Source organism: Orycteropus afer, unplaced genomic scaffold (assembly GCF_000298275.1).
Source record: "Orycteropus afer afer isolate SDZICR_OR568_19922 unplaced genomic scaffold, OryAfe1.0 scaffold00064, whole genome shotgun sequence".
NCBI lineage: Eukaryota > Metazoa > Chordata > Mammalia > Tubulidentata > Orycteropodidae > Orycteropus > Orycteropus afer.
In genome coordinates, this window is record NW_006921651.1 from 4,999,973 (window position 1) to 5,015,822 (window position 15,850).

The window sequence follows — 15,850 nt, forward strand, 5'->3', positions numbered from 1 at the left end:
AATATTTTATATTTTTGGTAGTTATTGTAAATGGTATTGATTTCCTTATTTCTTTTTCAGCAATCTCTTTGCTGGTGTAGAGGAATCCAACTAATTTTTGGATATTGATCTTGTATCCTGCCATGATGCTAAATCTTTCAATTAGTTCCAGTAGATTTTTGACTGAGTCTCTTGGGTTTTCTAGGTAGAGGATCATATCATCAGCAATAGGGGTAGTTTGACTTCTTTCTTATCAATTTGGATGCCTTTGATTTCCCTTTCTTGCCTTATGGCCCTATACTTGGGAATTCTTTTTTTTTTTTTCAGGGGAAGGAAAATACGTTTATTTTACATAACTGACTGGAAAATACATTCAAGAAACAGTAAATAAAATTTAATATGGTCTGCTATACTTGGGAATTCTTAATAGAACATACCAATACACTTGTAGAAACATTGTTTGTCAACCCTATACATGGTCTTGGGTACACTTCTTACTTCATAGACATACCTAATAGTTCAGCCTGTCCACCTATCTATCCCCCGGTATATCCATATTTGCCTTCACTGACAATGCAGTACTATATGTGCAAAAGGGTTCATCTTTGTTGTCTGTACTTCCTGTGCATCTTTCTATATCTTCCTCTTCCTCAGTGCCACTGTGTTGATCCATGAATGAGCTTTTAAGAGCTTATTTCCCTATTTGATGAAGTACACTTCTGATTCATGGACTAGTTAGGCTTATCTGTGAAAGGTTTAGTTAGGATTAATGTGCTGTTTAGGACTGGAGAAATGGCTTGGAATTTTCATGTCTTGATTTTTCTTACTGTTCAATGTTTTAGTGATTTTCTGGCTCGATTGGTGCTTCTCCAGCCAATACCCAGGGAGGTGCTTTGCTACAGGAACTTTATTGGCATATTGCTTCCAAATACAAATGAAAGATGGATCCTAAAACTGTTGTCTAGCTGTTTAACTTGGAATTTCTTCCATTGAAACTATAAAAACAGTAGGTCTGAGTTTGAACATTTTATTAAGGAAAATATTTGACTGGAAGCTATTAAGTATGTACTTTAATATTTAGAATCCTTATTTTTGTTTCTGAGATGAGCTGGTGAGCATTTTGCTTTCTCTCTTTCTAGGTTTCTCAGTTTGGGTGCAGGTCGTTTGCCTTGCTTTTTGATGATATCGACCATAATATGTGTGCAGCAGACAAAGAGGTATTCAGTTCTTTTGCTCATGCCCAGGTCTCCATCACAAATGAAATTTATCAATACCTTGGAGAGCCAGAAACTTTCCTCTTCTGTCCGACAGGTATAGTATATAATAGCTATATCTTTACCTTGTTGTTATTAGTTGCCGTTGAGTTGTTCTGGCTTGTGGCGATCCCCGTGTGCAGAGTAGAACTGTACTGCAAAGAATCTCAAGGCTGTGACCTTTTGGAAGTAAATCTCCAGGCCTTCCTTCCGAGGCACCCGTGGATGGGTGTGAACTGGGGCTTTGAACGATTCATTCCAGTTCAACCCCTTGCTGAGAATTTGCATTTCTGCCCTATTGATAGAATATCCAAATCTCCGTTTTAACAAGATCCCCAGTTATACATGAGAACCATCTGGGGATCTGTAAGAGTCACCTGGAGATCTTGTTCAAATGTAGGTTCCGATTCGGTGTATGTGGGGTGGAATGAAATTCTCAGTGAGGGAGTTGAACCAGAGTGAACTGGTTTGAAGCCCTGGTTTGAACTGCTAACCTTGTGGTTAGTAGTCCAGTGCTTAACCATTTGTGCCACCTAGGGACTCTTAAATTTAACTTGTCTTCTTGAAATAAATAAGTTTGAAAAGAACATGTGTAGATTCTGTTGTGCTCTCCCACTCCCTTCATCCACACCTCCCACTCCTCATCCCTACAGTGTATAAAACGATAGGAATAATTTTTCTAGAAGGTATTTCTCAAGATTGTAAGTTGGAGTAATAAATAACAACTGATAATCAAGGAGTCCCCGGGTCATGTGAACAGTTAATATGCTAACCAGATCTGTCCTGGAAGAAGTGCAGCCAGAGTGCTTCTTAGAAGTGAGAATGGCCAGACTTTATCTCACCTACTTTGGTCACATTGTCAGAAGGGACCGTTCCATGGAGAAGGATATCATGTTTGGTAGAGGGACAATGAAGAATGGGAAAACCCTCAACAAGATGGATTGACACGGTGGCTGTAATGATGGGCTCAGGCCTAGCAAGGATTGTGAGAATGGCACAGGACCGAGCAGTATTTCATTCTGTTGCACAGAGCATAACTACAAGTTGGAGCCAACTTGACGGCACTCCACAACAACAACCAGAAGGACAGAGGCTCGAGTACACCCAGAGGCATCTCAGAAGAAAGTCCTGGTGATCTTCTGAGAAATCAACCATTGAGAACCCTAAGTGGCACAGTTCTACTCTTGACATACACAGGGTCACCATGAGTTGGGATTGACTTAATGGCAACTGGTTTACTCATTGGAATAAGCAGAAAATAAAAGATTTGGTTTCTGTCGTTGGTACGATATGACTATTGAATCGAAAACTAGAAAAAAAAAAAATGGCATTGCTTTTAATGTAGTCACTTCTCATTTCCTTCTACTTGGTCCCTTTCTGCCCCCACATGTTTGTATCCTTTCTTCACTCCTCCCACTCCCATCTTTGCTCTTATTTCCAGTAGTCAGCATAGAAAGCTTCAGTTTTCTCTTTTTTCCTTCCTTGGATCTTCCATTTAAAATGCCTTTCCCTGGACTTCTTATTCAGGGAGAGAAAAATAAATTAGTTCTAAGAAATTTTGGACTGGATTATTTAACTTTGTGTGTATATGTCTGTTTGAATTAGAGTATTGTGAGCCATAAAACTTACCGCAGTAACCTAATACTGTGTGAATACTCAAATGTTTAATAAAGTCATACTGAGAATTACTTAATTCAATCCAAGTTATAATTTAAGTTATAATTGAATGCTAATAGCCATGGGCATAATCTTGTATTTAGTTTATTATGATATTATCAGTTCCTTCTCTTTGGCCTCAGATTATAACTGAGAAATGTAGGCAATTTAGAATTATGTAGAAACTGCTAAATTTCTGATTGTTTCTTTAGTAAACGTATATTTCTAGGGACTATTTCTAGTCATCACCTGTACTATTAAACTACTGTTTGAGGAAGAGTATCAGGTTTTATTAATTGATTCTTCCCCATTGAGTTTACTTTCTTATAGGCATGACATTAGGGACTTCATCATTTGAATGATTAGTATTTAGAATTGGTAGACATTTTTCCCCCATTAAAAAACCCCTGACCATTTCTTTCCTGACTATTTTACTTTTTTCCCCTATATTCAGAATATTGTGGCACTTTCTGTTATCCAAATGTCTCTCAGTCTCCTTATTTAAGGACTGTGGGTGAAAAGCTTCTCCCTGGAATTGAGGTGCTTTGGACAGGTAAGCTTTTAACTTAAGATTTATATGGTAAAACTTTGATTAACCAGAACCTAGAGAAAGTAATTATTCTGGTTAATTGAAAAAAAAAATTTTTTAAGCCTTAACCAGAAAATTTTATCTTCATTGCTAAAATAACTCTTTTTTAAAAAGTATACATTCAATACTTAGTACAAGAAATTATAAAGCACATCTTTGAAGATTTCGCCGTGAATCTAAATCTGTTTCTGAATAATTAATATCAACCTGTAGAGAATTGGGCTAAAAGATACTGATCCTAGCCTTAGGAGGCTGTTCTGTTTTTAGACTGAAAAGCTAGTATGTTAGATTGACAGCTACTAATCAACTAGTTGTATTAGCTTTTATTTCTAAGAATAAAGACAGAAAGCCCCCCCCCAGAGTGTAAGTTAATTGGGGTTTGTCTAATTGAAGATTTACTGTAATAATGGACATAAAGAGTTTGTGAAAAATTCTTATTAGTCTGTTATATCAATATAAGGATGCTTGCCCAAGCCTTAAATACTTTTGACTACTTAGTCCATTTTTAGAATCTAATTCTGCTCTGGAAGTCTTCTGAGGAAATACTGGGGGAGATAAAACAAACCTTTAGAGTGAAAAGATGCTTTATTGCTGTTTCTTTAATAGGAAAGATCATTGTGAATTTTATTTATAACATGAAAAAAATACAGCAAAATAAAAGATTGTATGTGGAGTATATTTTACAGACTTATGTGTGAGGTTCTTTTAACAAGTAGAGGTCATTATTTCTAGGTCCCAAAGTTGTTTCTAAAGAAATTCCAGTAGAATCTATTGAAGAGGTCTCTAAGATTATTAAGAGAGCTCCGGTAATCTGGGATAACATTCATGCTAATGATTATGATCAGAAGAGACTGTTTCTGGGCCCATACAAAGGAAGATCCACAGAACTCATCCCACGGTTGAAAGGAGTCCTGACGAACCCAAATTGTGAATTTGAAGCCAACTATGTTGCTATCCATACCCTTGCTACCTGGTATAAATCAAACATGAATGGAGTGAGAAAAGATGTAATAATGAGTAAGTAGACTCTGCTTGACCCTTGACTTTGTGAGGAGAGCTGGGGTTATCTAGAGCCGTTGACAAGTGTGTGTGTATTCTTTTCTCATCATAATTTAAGAGGTTTTATTAACGTATATTGTTTTGTCCTACTAATGAAGTATGCATATGATAGAAGAAAGACTTCAAGACAAGAAATTCTGAATGGCCTTGGATAAGTCCTTTAGTGACGTCTTGGTCTCAGTTCTTCATTTTTAAAATAGGCCTCAGCCTTTGAAGTCTTTGTAATCTTTTCAGTTCCTATTATCCCTGATTCCATTTGTGTTTCCAAGTAATTTATTAAACAGATATTTGGGGGGGGGGGCAGTGTTCCTTCCCTTCCCCTCCCACCCTTGGTAACCAAAAAAGAAAGTTTCCTTCCATATATGACCCTTTCCTTGACTTTTTATAATGATGGACTAATAACCATATTTGTCCTTTTGTGATTGACTTATTTCACTCAGCATAATGTCCTCCAAGTTCATCCATGTTATGCGGTGTTTTTGCAGATTCTACATTATTCTTTAGTGTTGCATACATAGTATTTAAATGGGAGCTCTGATGGTATAGTGCCTAAGGCATTTGACTGCTAACCAGAAGGCTTGGCAGTTCAAATCCACCAGCCACCTCTCAGAAGGAAGACTGGGCAGTTTACTTCTGTAGAGATACCCCCTCGGAAACCCAAGGGAGGGGTTGCTGTGAGTTGAATCGACTGGACAGCAGTGAGTTTGGTTTTTGGGTTGGTTAGGATTTAAATGGAGTATTTTGGATGATTAGATAGTGTCTGAGTTACTTCATATATTGTTTTGATTTTGCTTATGTTTTTGGAACATTTTCATTTTAGACATTGTTTTACTGATTTATTTATGAAAAATGCCTAATAGAGTTCTAAGTAAGAGAATACTGACTAATTTTTTTCATTAATATTTTTTTATTGTAGTAAAAATATATATGATAAAACATTTGCCAATTCACCAGGTTTTTTTTTTTTAATTTTTATTGTGATTTGGGTGAAAGTTTACAGAGAAAATTCATTTTCTATACAGCAGTCCATACACATTTTGTTTCATCAAGTTTTGCCACCATTGTCATTATTCTCAAAATTATTAACACTTTTATTGTGGTAAATATATTAATAACAACATATGTGTGGGCTCTTTCAGTTTTCTCCTCCCCTGAGGCATATTTACTATTTTCATTGTTATTTTCATATTAAGTTCTAAGCCCCTGAAAGGTATTGTATTACAAATAATTTGTGCTCAATGGACTTTCATGAATGTTATTGGAATGCTTCTAAAATCTTATTTTTACGTTTAATTACATTTTAATTGTACTTTTAGTTAGCGGTATGTTTAGGTGACTGTTCTAGGTGAAATGATTTGGTGAAGAGTGTTGTTCATGTTTGCATTTTTATGTTCAAGAGTTGTTCCAGTTATTTGCTTCTGTAGTACTGTTACAACTAGTGTTTTACAGGAGACTTTTGTTATCAAAACTGTTTTTACACTGTTTCTTTTCTTTTGCAGCTGACAGTGAAGATAGTACTGTATCAATCCAGATAAAGTTAGAAAATGAAGGCAGTGATGAAGATATTGAAACTGATGTACTCTATAGTCCACAGATGGCTCTAAAGCTTGCTTTAACAGAATGGTTGCAGGAGTTTGGCGTACCTCATCAGTATAGCAGTGAGTTTGGCCATGCTTTTTACGGAGATTGGATCATATGGTTATGTCACAAAGGGAAGAACACTATCATGTGCCTTACTTTATGCTTAACGTACAGAGTGAACTTAGATGAGATTTAGGGATTTAGAGAAAAGTTTTTAAAAAATCTTACTTTTGGTTTTAAATAACTTTTATCTTGATGGAATGCTAATTTGTCTAAAAAATATTTTATTGAAATAGTTATTTCACTGTTTTTAAATGCAGATTTTTAATAGTAGATACTGGCATATAGGGATGTTTTATTACTTCTACACTCCCCAGCACCCACTGATTTAGAGAAATTACACTATTTCAAAGGGCTCAGATTATTTGAGATTCTAGTTCCAAGTATGATACAGAAGCATTTTTCTAAGTCTGATTTGTTCTGTTGCTAATTCCTGATTATCTTTATGGTGATATTTTTTTCCTGTAGGTAGACAAGTTGCGCACAGTGGAGCTAAAGCAAGTGTAGTTGATGGGGCCCCTCTTGTTGCAGCACCTTCTTTAAATGCCACGACTGTTGTTACAACAGTTTACCAGGAGCCCATTATGAGCCAGGGAGGAACCTTGAGTGGTGAATCTGCAGCTCTGACCAAGGAAGAAGAAAAGAAACAGCCAGATGAGGAACCCATGGACATGGTAGTAGAAAAACAAGAGGAAATAGACCACAAGAATGACAATCAGATCCTAACGGAAATTGTTGAAGCTAAGATGGCAGAGGAGTTGAAACCAATGGACACTGATAAAGAGAGCATGGCTGAGTCCAAGTCCCCCGAGATGTCCATGCAGGAAGACTGCATCAGTGACGTTGCGCCTATGCAGACTGATGAACAGACGAACAAGGAGCAGTTTGTGCCAGGTCCAAATGAAAAGCCCTTGTATGCTGCAGAGCCAGTGACTCTAGAGGATTTGCAGTTACTGGCTGATCTGTTCTACCTTCCTTACGAGCATGGGCCCAAAGGAGCACAGATGTTACGGGAGTTTCAGTGGCTTCGAGCAAATAGCAGCGTTGTCAGTGTCAATTGCAAAGGAAAGGACTCTGAAAAAGTGAGTGTGCTTTGTTTACCCTCTTTTCTAGTTGGCATGATCCCCATGTTGGGGACATGGAGGGAAGACTTAAATGAGTACAGTAGTACCTGGCACAAAATTGATTGCATTTTAGAGTATGTCTGTAAAGTAGGTGTTCATTTTGCTCACTCTGGTATGTTAAATTCTGTTGTTTGACTTTTGAGTGAGGAAAGAAGGAAAATCAAAAGTTGGTTAAAAGAATAATTTGTCAGTTTGAGAAGACAAACTTCCATTATCTAAAGAGTTTGAGCCAGTGATTCTTCAATGTTTAAGATGAATGGCAGATACCTGGTAGCAAACATCTTACTTTATGACCTTGTGTATATAGATTATTTTTATAGATTTTTTGTTTGTTTGTTTTTAATTAAACTTGCCAGTTTTTGAGTCTTTTCATTGATCCTCAATAGATTGAAGAATGGCGGTCACGAGCAGCCAAGTTTGAAGAGATGTGTGGACTCGTGATGGGAATGTTCACACGGCTCTCCAATTGTGCCAACAGGACAATCCTTTATGACATGTACTCCTATGTTTGGGATATCAAGAGTATAATGTCTATGGTGAAGTCTTTTGTCCAGTGGTTAGGTAGGTGCACCAGGAATAATCTCTTCTCCTCAATATATTGTCTCTTAAAAAAAAAAAAAAGACATTATCCCACAGGGAGAAAAACATTTTAGGGAATTGGCATGTTCCAACTCATAAATTCTTTGCCTAGATTTCTTTCAAAGGTAGGCATTGTTGCAGACTTGAGATGGAAATCTCAGTAATTATAGTAAACAGATTAATTTTTCTCCCTTGGGCTAATTCAATATAAATACCATGAAAATGTGTTAGAAGGTACTGACTTTAACTTGCTCTGACTGAATGCTTCCTGGATGGGACCCTGCTTACTAGTTTGACCTGATTTGGAGATGAGACACTATGAAATGTGACTCTGTAAGCTCTCTGCTGCTTGCTGTGTCTTCATAACATTAATGCTGTGTTTGACAGAACAATTGCTGAAATGACCTAAGGGGCCTGGCAAGAGGAAGCCATCCTCCCAGCCCTGTGCGCATGCGAGTTTTAGTGGAAGGCTATTCTGGTGCTAGTTGGTGTTATTTCACATGGCTTTCTCTTTATCCTTCTACCAAGTAATTGATTTAGCAGGGGATGGAAATTGCAATCCCTTAAAAACTCTGCAACATTAAATGGACTTCTGTATGTGTCCTTTGAAAACTGCTTATTGGAAATTCTCAAACTTGGTAAAAGCACCAGCATGGCCAAGTTTCTCCAGGGACTTGACTTCATTTCCAGGTTTTTAGTCCAGCTATAAGGAGTATGTCATGGACTTGCACACAGCACACAGCAGGCAGCAAGGCTGGCTGATGATGTCATAGTTTCATAGTGGTCACAAATGCTGTGATGGGCACATGATCTTCGTTGTGAACTGGGCATCTGAAACAGCGAGTTTAGGTGAAGCACTGGTAATGAGATGTCTCCCTAATCACCTTTCACAAAACTGCATAGGGTTTTCAAAGCTGTGACCTTTCAGAAGCAGGTCTCTAGACCTTTCTTCCAAGGTGCTTCTGAGTGGGTTCAAACCACCAACTTTCCAGTTAGTAGTCAAGTCTTAGGCATATGTGCCACCCAGGGAATTTTTTAGGCTTCTGGCCAGGGTAGGTGTAAATACAATCATTACAGGGATGTAAATCTCAAATTTCTGAGGGCTCTAGGAATTTTGAACCTGTAATCTGGATCATTGAGCTTTAATAAAGTATACACCCGCTGCCATTGAGTCAATTCCAACTCATAGTGACTCTGTAGGACAGAGGAGAACTGCCCTATAGGGTTTCTGAGGCTGTAATCTTTACAGAAGCAGACTGCCTCATTTCTCCCACCGAGCAGCTGGTGGATTCAAAACTACCAACCTTTAGGTTGGCAGCCGAGTGCTTTAACCACTGTACTACTAGTGCTCCTTAAGTATTGAAAAAAGCTCACTACCATCGAGTCGCTTCCAACCCATAGCAACCCCTTTTGGGTTTCCAAAGCTGTAAATCTTTATGGAAGCAGATTGCCTTCTCTTCCGTGGGATGGCTGGTGGGTGATAGTCTGTAACCTAAAAATCTGCTACTCAACTTTTTAATTAAGACTTATACAATTCTTGGTTATGTATAGCAATATTTCTGTTGCCTCTCAGGTTTTATTGCTGTTTTATGCAATTATAAGAATAATTTCCAAAATTGTACAAATAACTTGTGTAGTCTCAAGCTCAGAGCATCTTAGACGTTTTAAATAGTCCTCTTGGTATCTACATTCCGTTATAAAAGTTCATGATAAGGGAGAGTGTTTTCATAGTTCTCTAGTAATTTCAGGGGATCACTGATTAGAGGTCTTTGTTTCCTTCCTCTCTCCAGTCCAGTTGGCATTCAGTCCTTTAAAGAATGTGGCTGTGCAGTACTTTTGATTACTAATGACCTCTATTATCTTCTTCCCCATTGTGTGCAGATGGGAGAATCCTCAGCACAAGTGTCTACTGCTAATGGATGGACAGCGGCAGATGTGCACAGCGCGTCATGATTAATTAGTTTAAGTTGAAAGGTTATATCTGTGAGGTAGCTCAGGTAGATTGAAGGGCAGCAGGCATGAACTGAAGTCACGTTTGCGCAGCGACTGAGGCATTAACCATGTTTTCATTTACACAGCTCTCCGTATATGCAGCTTTTTATTGTAATAGTTGAAAGTGCTAGTTATGTTGTGGTCTCAAAGTAGGGGGAGGGGAAATTGGCTGATATTAAAGTTTAAGAGGTACAGTCCCCCTGCACACATACAGTGTAAATTACACTGAGTTATGGAATGGGCCAGGTACTCTTCGTAACCTAAATTTTGACCCTAATACTTATTTCACAAATACTACATGATACATTGTTTTTTTTTTTTTTTTTTTAAAAATACTGCTACTCCTAAAAAGTGACACACCCAGATATAATCTCTTAATGTCAACAAAAATTCGTTGCTTTGGGACTGTCTGACTAGCACACTATATCTTGTACTGATGAGACTGTTAACTTGAACAGGAGGTAGAATGCTGTCTTCAAATGGAAAAGAACTATTTTGCGCTGCTTTATCTTGTCAGAAGACTAGGCAGGTGATTCTGATTTGGTCTCCAGATATTTGTCTTATCTCTTACTGTTAACTACTCTTATTGCCCATGAAGTTGGTTAAATGGTGACCTTATTGCTGACTTCTGGGCCTTAGAGCTATCTCATGCATGTATTCAATGCATTATGAAGATTATAATGGTTGATCAGAGGAGCCAGGTACTGTCATACTTCTAACAAAAGAATGTTAAAAGGAGCATCAATTGACTTTATCTAGCTCTCAGAATCTAACAGATTATGGTATTATAATTAGTTGACTCTGAATTTGGATGGTCCTCATGAGGAAAAAAAAAATTCATTGTATTTGGTTCAGTTTATTGAACAATTTAATTACTCTGCTGACCTTAGTTTTCTGACAAGATTCTCCCTTTTCTCCTTGTCCTGTACCCTCCCTCAAAATATAAAATGTGACTTCAGACAGATTTAATTCCTTCATGGGCTGTGATAATAAAATCTGTCTCATTATCTCATTTATTTTGGCCTATAGTTACTGTGATTACATTAAAGAGCAAGGAACTGGCTTGATATTTATTGCTGTATCAAGGGACTGTATAAACTTTCAGTCAAACCCAGGAGTTCCTTCCTATATCTGTTATCAGTAGAACTGAGAACAGTGATTATTCATTAACCAAAGGAAGGAATGTCAGTATTGGAACTCTTATTACTTATTTTTAAAAAGAATTATTATCACAGCTTTGCCCTGAAACCCTGGATTATTATTGTTAGAGAGTTATTTCCACAAAGTGTTTGTTAGTTTGTTGGACGTTTGAGACCCCAGGAAATCCCCTTTCTCGTAACATTCTCCGCTTGGATCTGATCTCAACAGGGTGTCGTAGTCATTCTTCAGCACAGTTCTTAATTGGAGACCAAGAACCCTGGGCCTTTAGAGGTGGTCTAGCAGGAGAGTTCCAGGTATCAATATGAATTCACAACTGAATTGACATTTTCTTTGTTTTATGAGAAACCTTATGTTGCGCATCAGATGGCTGGAAGGATTGGTCTGCCGAAGGCTTTCTGGTCCCAAATTCAATTTAGTTACATAGCTGGATTTTAAATCAAATTTTCCTCCTCTTTCACAGTAATTTCTGAAGGAGATGCTGCCAATTCCCCCGCGCCCGCGAAGCGCAGCGGCTCTAGGTATACACTTCACATTGTTTCTTTGCAGGTCGCACAGCATTTAAATCTGCGCCCGCAATGCACAATGCGCGCATGCTTGTCTACCAGTGGAAATTCCATGAGCAAAATAGTTGAATAATTATGCAAGTCAATGGTGAAGGGGCTTTAGATACTTTTTTCATTTACTTTATAAATGTAGCTTGTACTTGAAAGAACAGTTCAATAATGAAAATTTGAACAACATATGAAGCTTCGTTGGTACTGGAATTTGTTCATGGACTTTTCAGGTGCTCTCCTTTTCTCCCCCCAACAGGTGCTCTGCTGCGCGCAGCAAACTGAAGCGCATTGCTTTGGGGATAAAGCGTCTCCTGGACAGATAACCCTCTTCAGACCAAACCTCTCCTCCTGACAGTCTGTTCTGCCATCTTTTAGTAGAAAGATGGTCTTTATAAGATTGGTTTTAAAAAACAGATTTATCATAATTGGATTAGATGTTTTGTTTTGTTTTTGTTTTTGCTTTTGTTTTTTACTGTAAATTTAAATCCCCATTTATATGCCACTGAAAGCTATGTAACTCAGTTTGGATAATTTCTATTCAGAAGCACTCCCCCAGCCAAGAGGTGTTTTTGTTAGTAAAGCATAGTGCACCCCTCTTCTTTAGGTCTGCCTGCAGTAGCCAGTTAATGTTAAGTTGGTAATCTGCAGTGCACACCCATTTAAAAAAATGAGTGTCTTCTTAACGCTAATGTATCTCCTTTTTTTTTTTTCCTTTCCACAGCGTTTGCTGCCAATTGATGGAGCAAATGACCTCTTTTTTCAGCCACCCCCACTGACTCCTACCTCCAAAGTTTATACCATCAGACCGTACTTTCCCAAAGATGAGGTAATTGTCTACCTACAGAATTGGTGTATGGCTGTGGTACATAATTACTGCTTTCCTGTGAACTCAGTGGTTAAGGTTCTGTATCTTAATGTGAAATATAGATGAAGAGAGTTAAATACTGACCACAGGAGGGAGAGCAGGTACAGAGGGATTTCGGAAAGAACCTGAGGAGTTTAGACTCCTGGCACCTTATGAAAATACTTCAAAACCTCCCCTAACCAAATGTACAGAACTGTTGAATGTGAAACAAATCGGGCTCTGTAAATTTGCACCCAAAGCACAATACTAAGTAAATAAATAAATAAAACCTCCCCTAAAAAGTCAAATGAATTCTGTTCAGGGTTGGAATTATTAAAGAGTCAAGATATCTAAATGTGTTGTCCTTAGAAAGTTGATGTTTTTCAATATATATTTATTTCTGTGATTTTTGAGTGTGAAGTGCCTATAGGCTATTGACTCAGCTGAAGAAAGAAGCAAGCCTATTTAAAGGAAGGACAGGTTTAAAATAGAAGTATTGTTGATATAGAGAAAACTGACACCCAGTCTCAGAGTGTGCTGGAGTTTGCATCTATTACTTAACTACCAAAACGGTCTCCTGCAAGGCGTTTCTTAGTGTTTTCTAAAACCATGCTGTCTTCCCACTGGCTTTAGTCTGACTCAATGAATAAATATTTAACATAGGCAAGCTGATATCTCTAACGGGCCAGGTCTTTTTTGTTCTTTCTCTTGTAGAGATCTGGACAGACTTAGGAGTCATGCTGCTATTAGATTTTTGCCACCAGTTTTCTTGATGTGTTGCTTAACTAGATTGTATTTTCAGGCTTCTGTGTACAAGATTTGCAGAGAAATGTATGATGACGGAGTGGGTTTACCTTTTCAAAGTCAGCCTGACCTTATTGGAGACAAGTATGTGATGAGTCTTTGGGTTTGGGAGTAAACATTTGATAGCCAAGTCTATTATAGCTTTTGAGGGGAGGTAATGAGTGAAAACAAGGAATTTGAAATTCCCATGTTAGCTTTAGTAAAACCTAAATGTTAGTTAATATGTATACATGTTCAGTTTTTTTCTGACACCAAATGTAATTTCTATAAGTAGTCATTCGAGTGCATTAAGGTCTTGGTGTATCTAGCAGTGAAGTCCGAGTTTTTATGTTGTAACGTAAAAACTCACTCTGGACTCTACTCTTTCTTTCTGAGCAGGTTAGTAGGAGGGCTGCTTTCTCTCAGCTTGGATTACTGCTTTGTCCTAGAAGATGAAGATGGCATATGTGGCTATGCCCTGGGCACTGTAGACGTGACCCCCTTCATTAAGAAATGTAAAATCTCTTGGATTCCCTTCATGCAGGAGAAGTATACCAAACCAAATGGTGACAAAGAACTCTCTGAGGCTGAGGTAACGCACAGGTTTGGAATTATGGGAATGTTTTTTCCATAAAGTATTTCCTAAACTAGAAAGGTAGGCAGACGCATTATAAAATCTCAGTGCTTTCTGAATTAATTTCTGAACAAAAAGAATTCTTAGGACTTACAAAGACTTTTTTTTTTTTTTTTCTTTTTTATTGTGGTGAAATGTATTTGCTATTTCCCATTTCACCCATTTTTATGTGTACAGTTCAGTGACACTAATTACATTGACCATGTGGGGCAGTGCTCACTGTTTAGGACTTACTTTTAGCATGACATTTTTCACTGTTTTCTCTGCTAGAACATTTTTTTATTTGAGAGTATTTTAATAGTTCCTCAATATATAGATAGTGGTGTCTGCATTGAGAACTCATGGTACAACTAGGTGATTAAAATACCTCTCTTGGTGGTTTGATAGCCTAGCTTGCTTGCCTTGTATTTTAGTGTAATTAAAAAATAAAAGAGGTGAGCTTCTTAAAGAGTTTGCTGTTAGGAAACAGTCCTGCCCCGTCCAGTTAAAGGCTCCTAGGTAGCACAGTGGTTAAAGCACTCACCTACTAACCAGAAAGTTAGTGGCTCAAACCCACCAGCTGCTCCACAAGGAGAAAGAAGTGGCAGTCTGCTTCTGTAAAGATTTATAGCCTTGAAAACTCTATAGGGAGTTCTACTCTGTCCTGTGGGTCACTATGAGTCAGAAGTAACGTGGCAACAGTAGGTGTTGAGTGTGGTCCCCATTAGCTGATTTTTTTCTCCTAAAAGAAATGTACTGGAGTTGGTTCACCCCTAGAGCTTGGGGAGGAATTGTGGCCCTGCCAGCAACTGGACTTCTAGTTTCTGTCTTCTAGAACTGGGGAATAATGCATTTCTTGGTTTTAAACAAACAGACAAAATGTGTGCTGTGCTGCATGTTGTTCAGTTTATAGTTATTTTGGTTTATATATGAGCTTTTCTTTTTTTTTTAATCCTTCTTAAAGGTAGCTTTTTTATGTTCAGTAAATACTTACAGATGTATATTTGGACTCTTATATGTTATGTTGCATTTTTTCCTTTCTTCCATGTTGCTTTCTTCTGCTTTTCTAAAATTCTTCACCCTTCTTCCCCATACTAAAGCACTCACATTCTCTCTAGTTTATTAGTGTTTACCTTCTGCTCCTAGCAGATGGCTAGGTAATAAGAGAGGATGGTTTGGAGTGACCTCCCTTATTTGGGATGACCTTGACACTGACACTTGATACTACAGCATGCTTGTGATTGAGCTTTTGATGTGCTGCTGTTCCTTCTCTGACAGTTGTAGTTTGTGGCACAGGAACGGATGAAGAATGACCAGCTTGTCTATTACCAATGCCTTTTTTTATTATTATTAAATTGTGATTTGGGTGAAAATTTACAGAGCAAATATACTTTTCATACAGCAGTTCACATACACTTTGTCTCATGACATTGACCACAATTTACTACAATGCAACATCTCCTCTCCTACTTCCTCCCGATAGTTACTTCTTCGCTGTGTCCATTCCTCCATGCACCCCTGCCCCCTGAGCTGTCTCCCTGTGCATAAGCAGCCCTTCTTTCTCCCATGCTTGTTCTCTCCAAGAAGTGTATCTACCTCAGGTAAATGTTCAACTCATATGCCTGTCTGTTATTTGGCTGGAAGCCACAGGCGTGGGTTCAATTCCAGACCTGAAGGGCAGCTAGGGGCCATAGTCTCAGTGGTTCCACCAGGCTCTATCAGACCAGCAAACCTGGTGTCCCCACCCCCCTTTTTTTTTCCCAAATGATTTTGAGTTTTGTTCCACATTGTTATCCCTCTTTATCCAGGATCTCCTACATAGTTCCTCTTCCAAGTGGTTGACAGTAGTAGCCAGGCACCATCTAGTTCTTCTGGTCTCATAGTCATACAGGCGGCAGAACAGATGGTGTACCAGTCGCTGGGACTAATTGTTTCCATGAATTTTTGGTTTTCTTCATTCTTCTTTGCTCTGGATGAGGAGAGACTCATCGTTGCATCTAGATGGCAGCTTGCAAGCTTTTAA

General features: G+C 38.1%; 1 protein-coding gene across 1 annotated transcript in view; it reads left to right on the forward strand.

The window, feature by feature from the left end:
• The window catches only part of OGA (O-GlcNAcase), a 31,125-nt gene that overhangs the window by 12,193 nt on the left and 3,082 nt on the right, over positions 1-15,850 (forward strand). The window contains exons 5-14 of the mRNA XM_007939928.2: positions 1,119-1,290; positions 3,343-3,441; positions 4,210-4,494; positions 6,036-6,194; positions 6,646-7,259; positions 7,688-7,862; positions 11,241-11,326; positions 12,309-12,413; positions 13,234-13,319; positions 13,614-13,806. Coding sequence (XP_007938119.1) covers positions 1,119-1,290; positions 3,343-3,441; positions 4,210-4,494; positions 6,036-6,194; positions 6,646-7,259; positions 7,688-7,862; positions 11,241-11,326; positions 12,309-12,413; positions 13,234-13,319; positions 13,614-13,806 — 1,974 coding nt within the window. The remainder of the gene's footprint in view (positions 1-1,118; positions 1,291-3,342; positions 3,442-4,209; positions 4,495-6,035; positions 6,195-6,645; positions 7,260-7,687; positions 7,863-11,240; positions 11,327-12,308; positions 12,414-13,233; positions 13,320-13,613; positions 13,807-15,850) is intronic.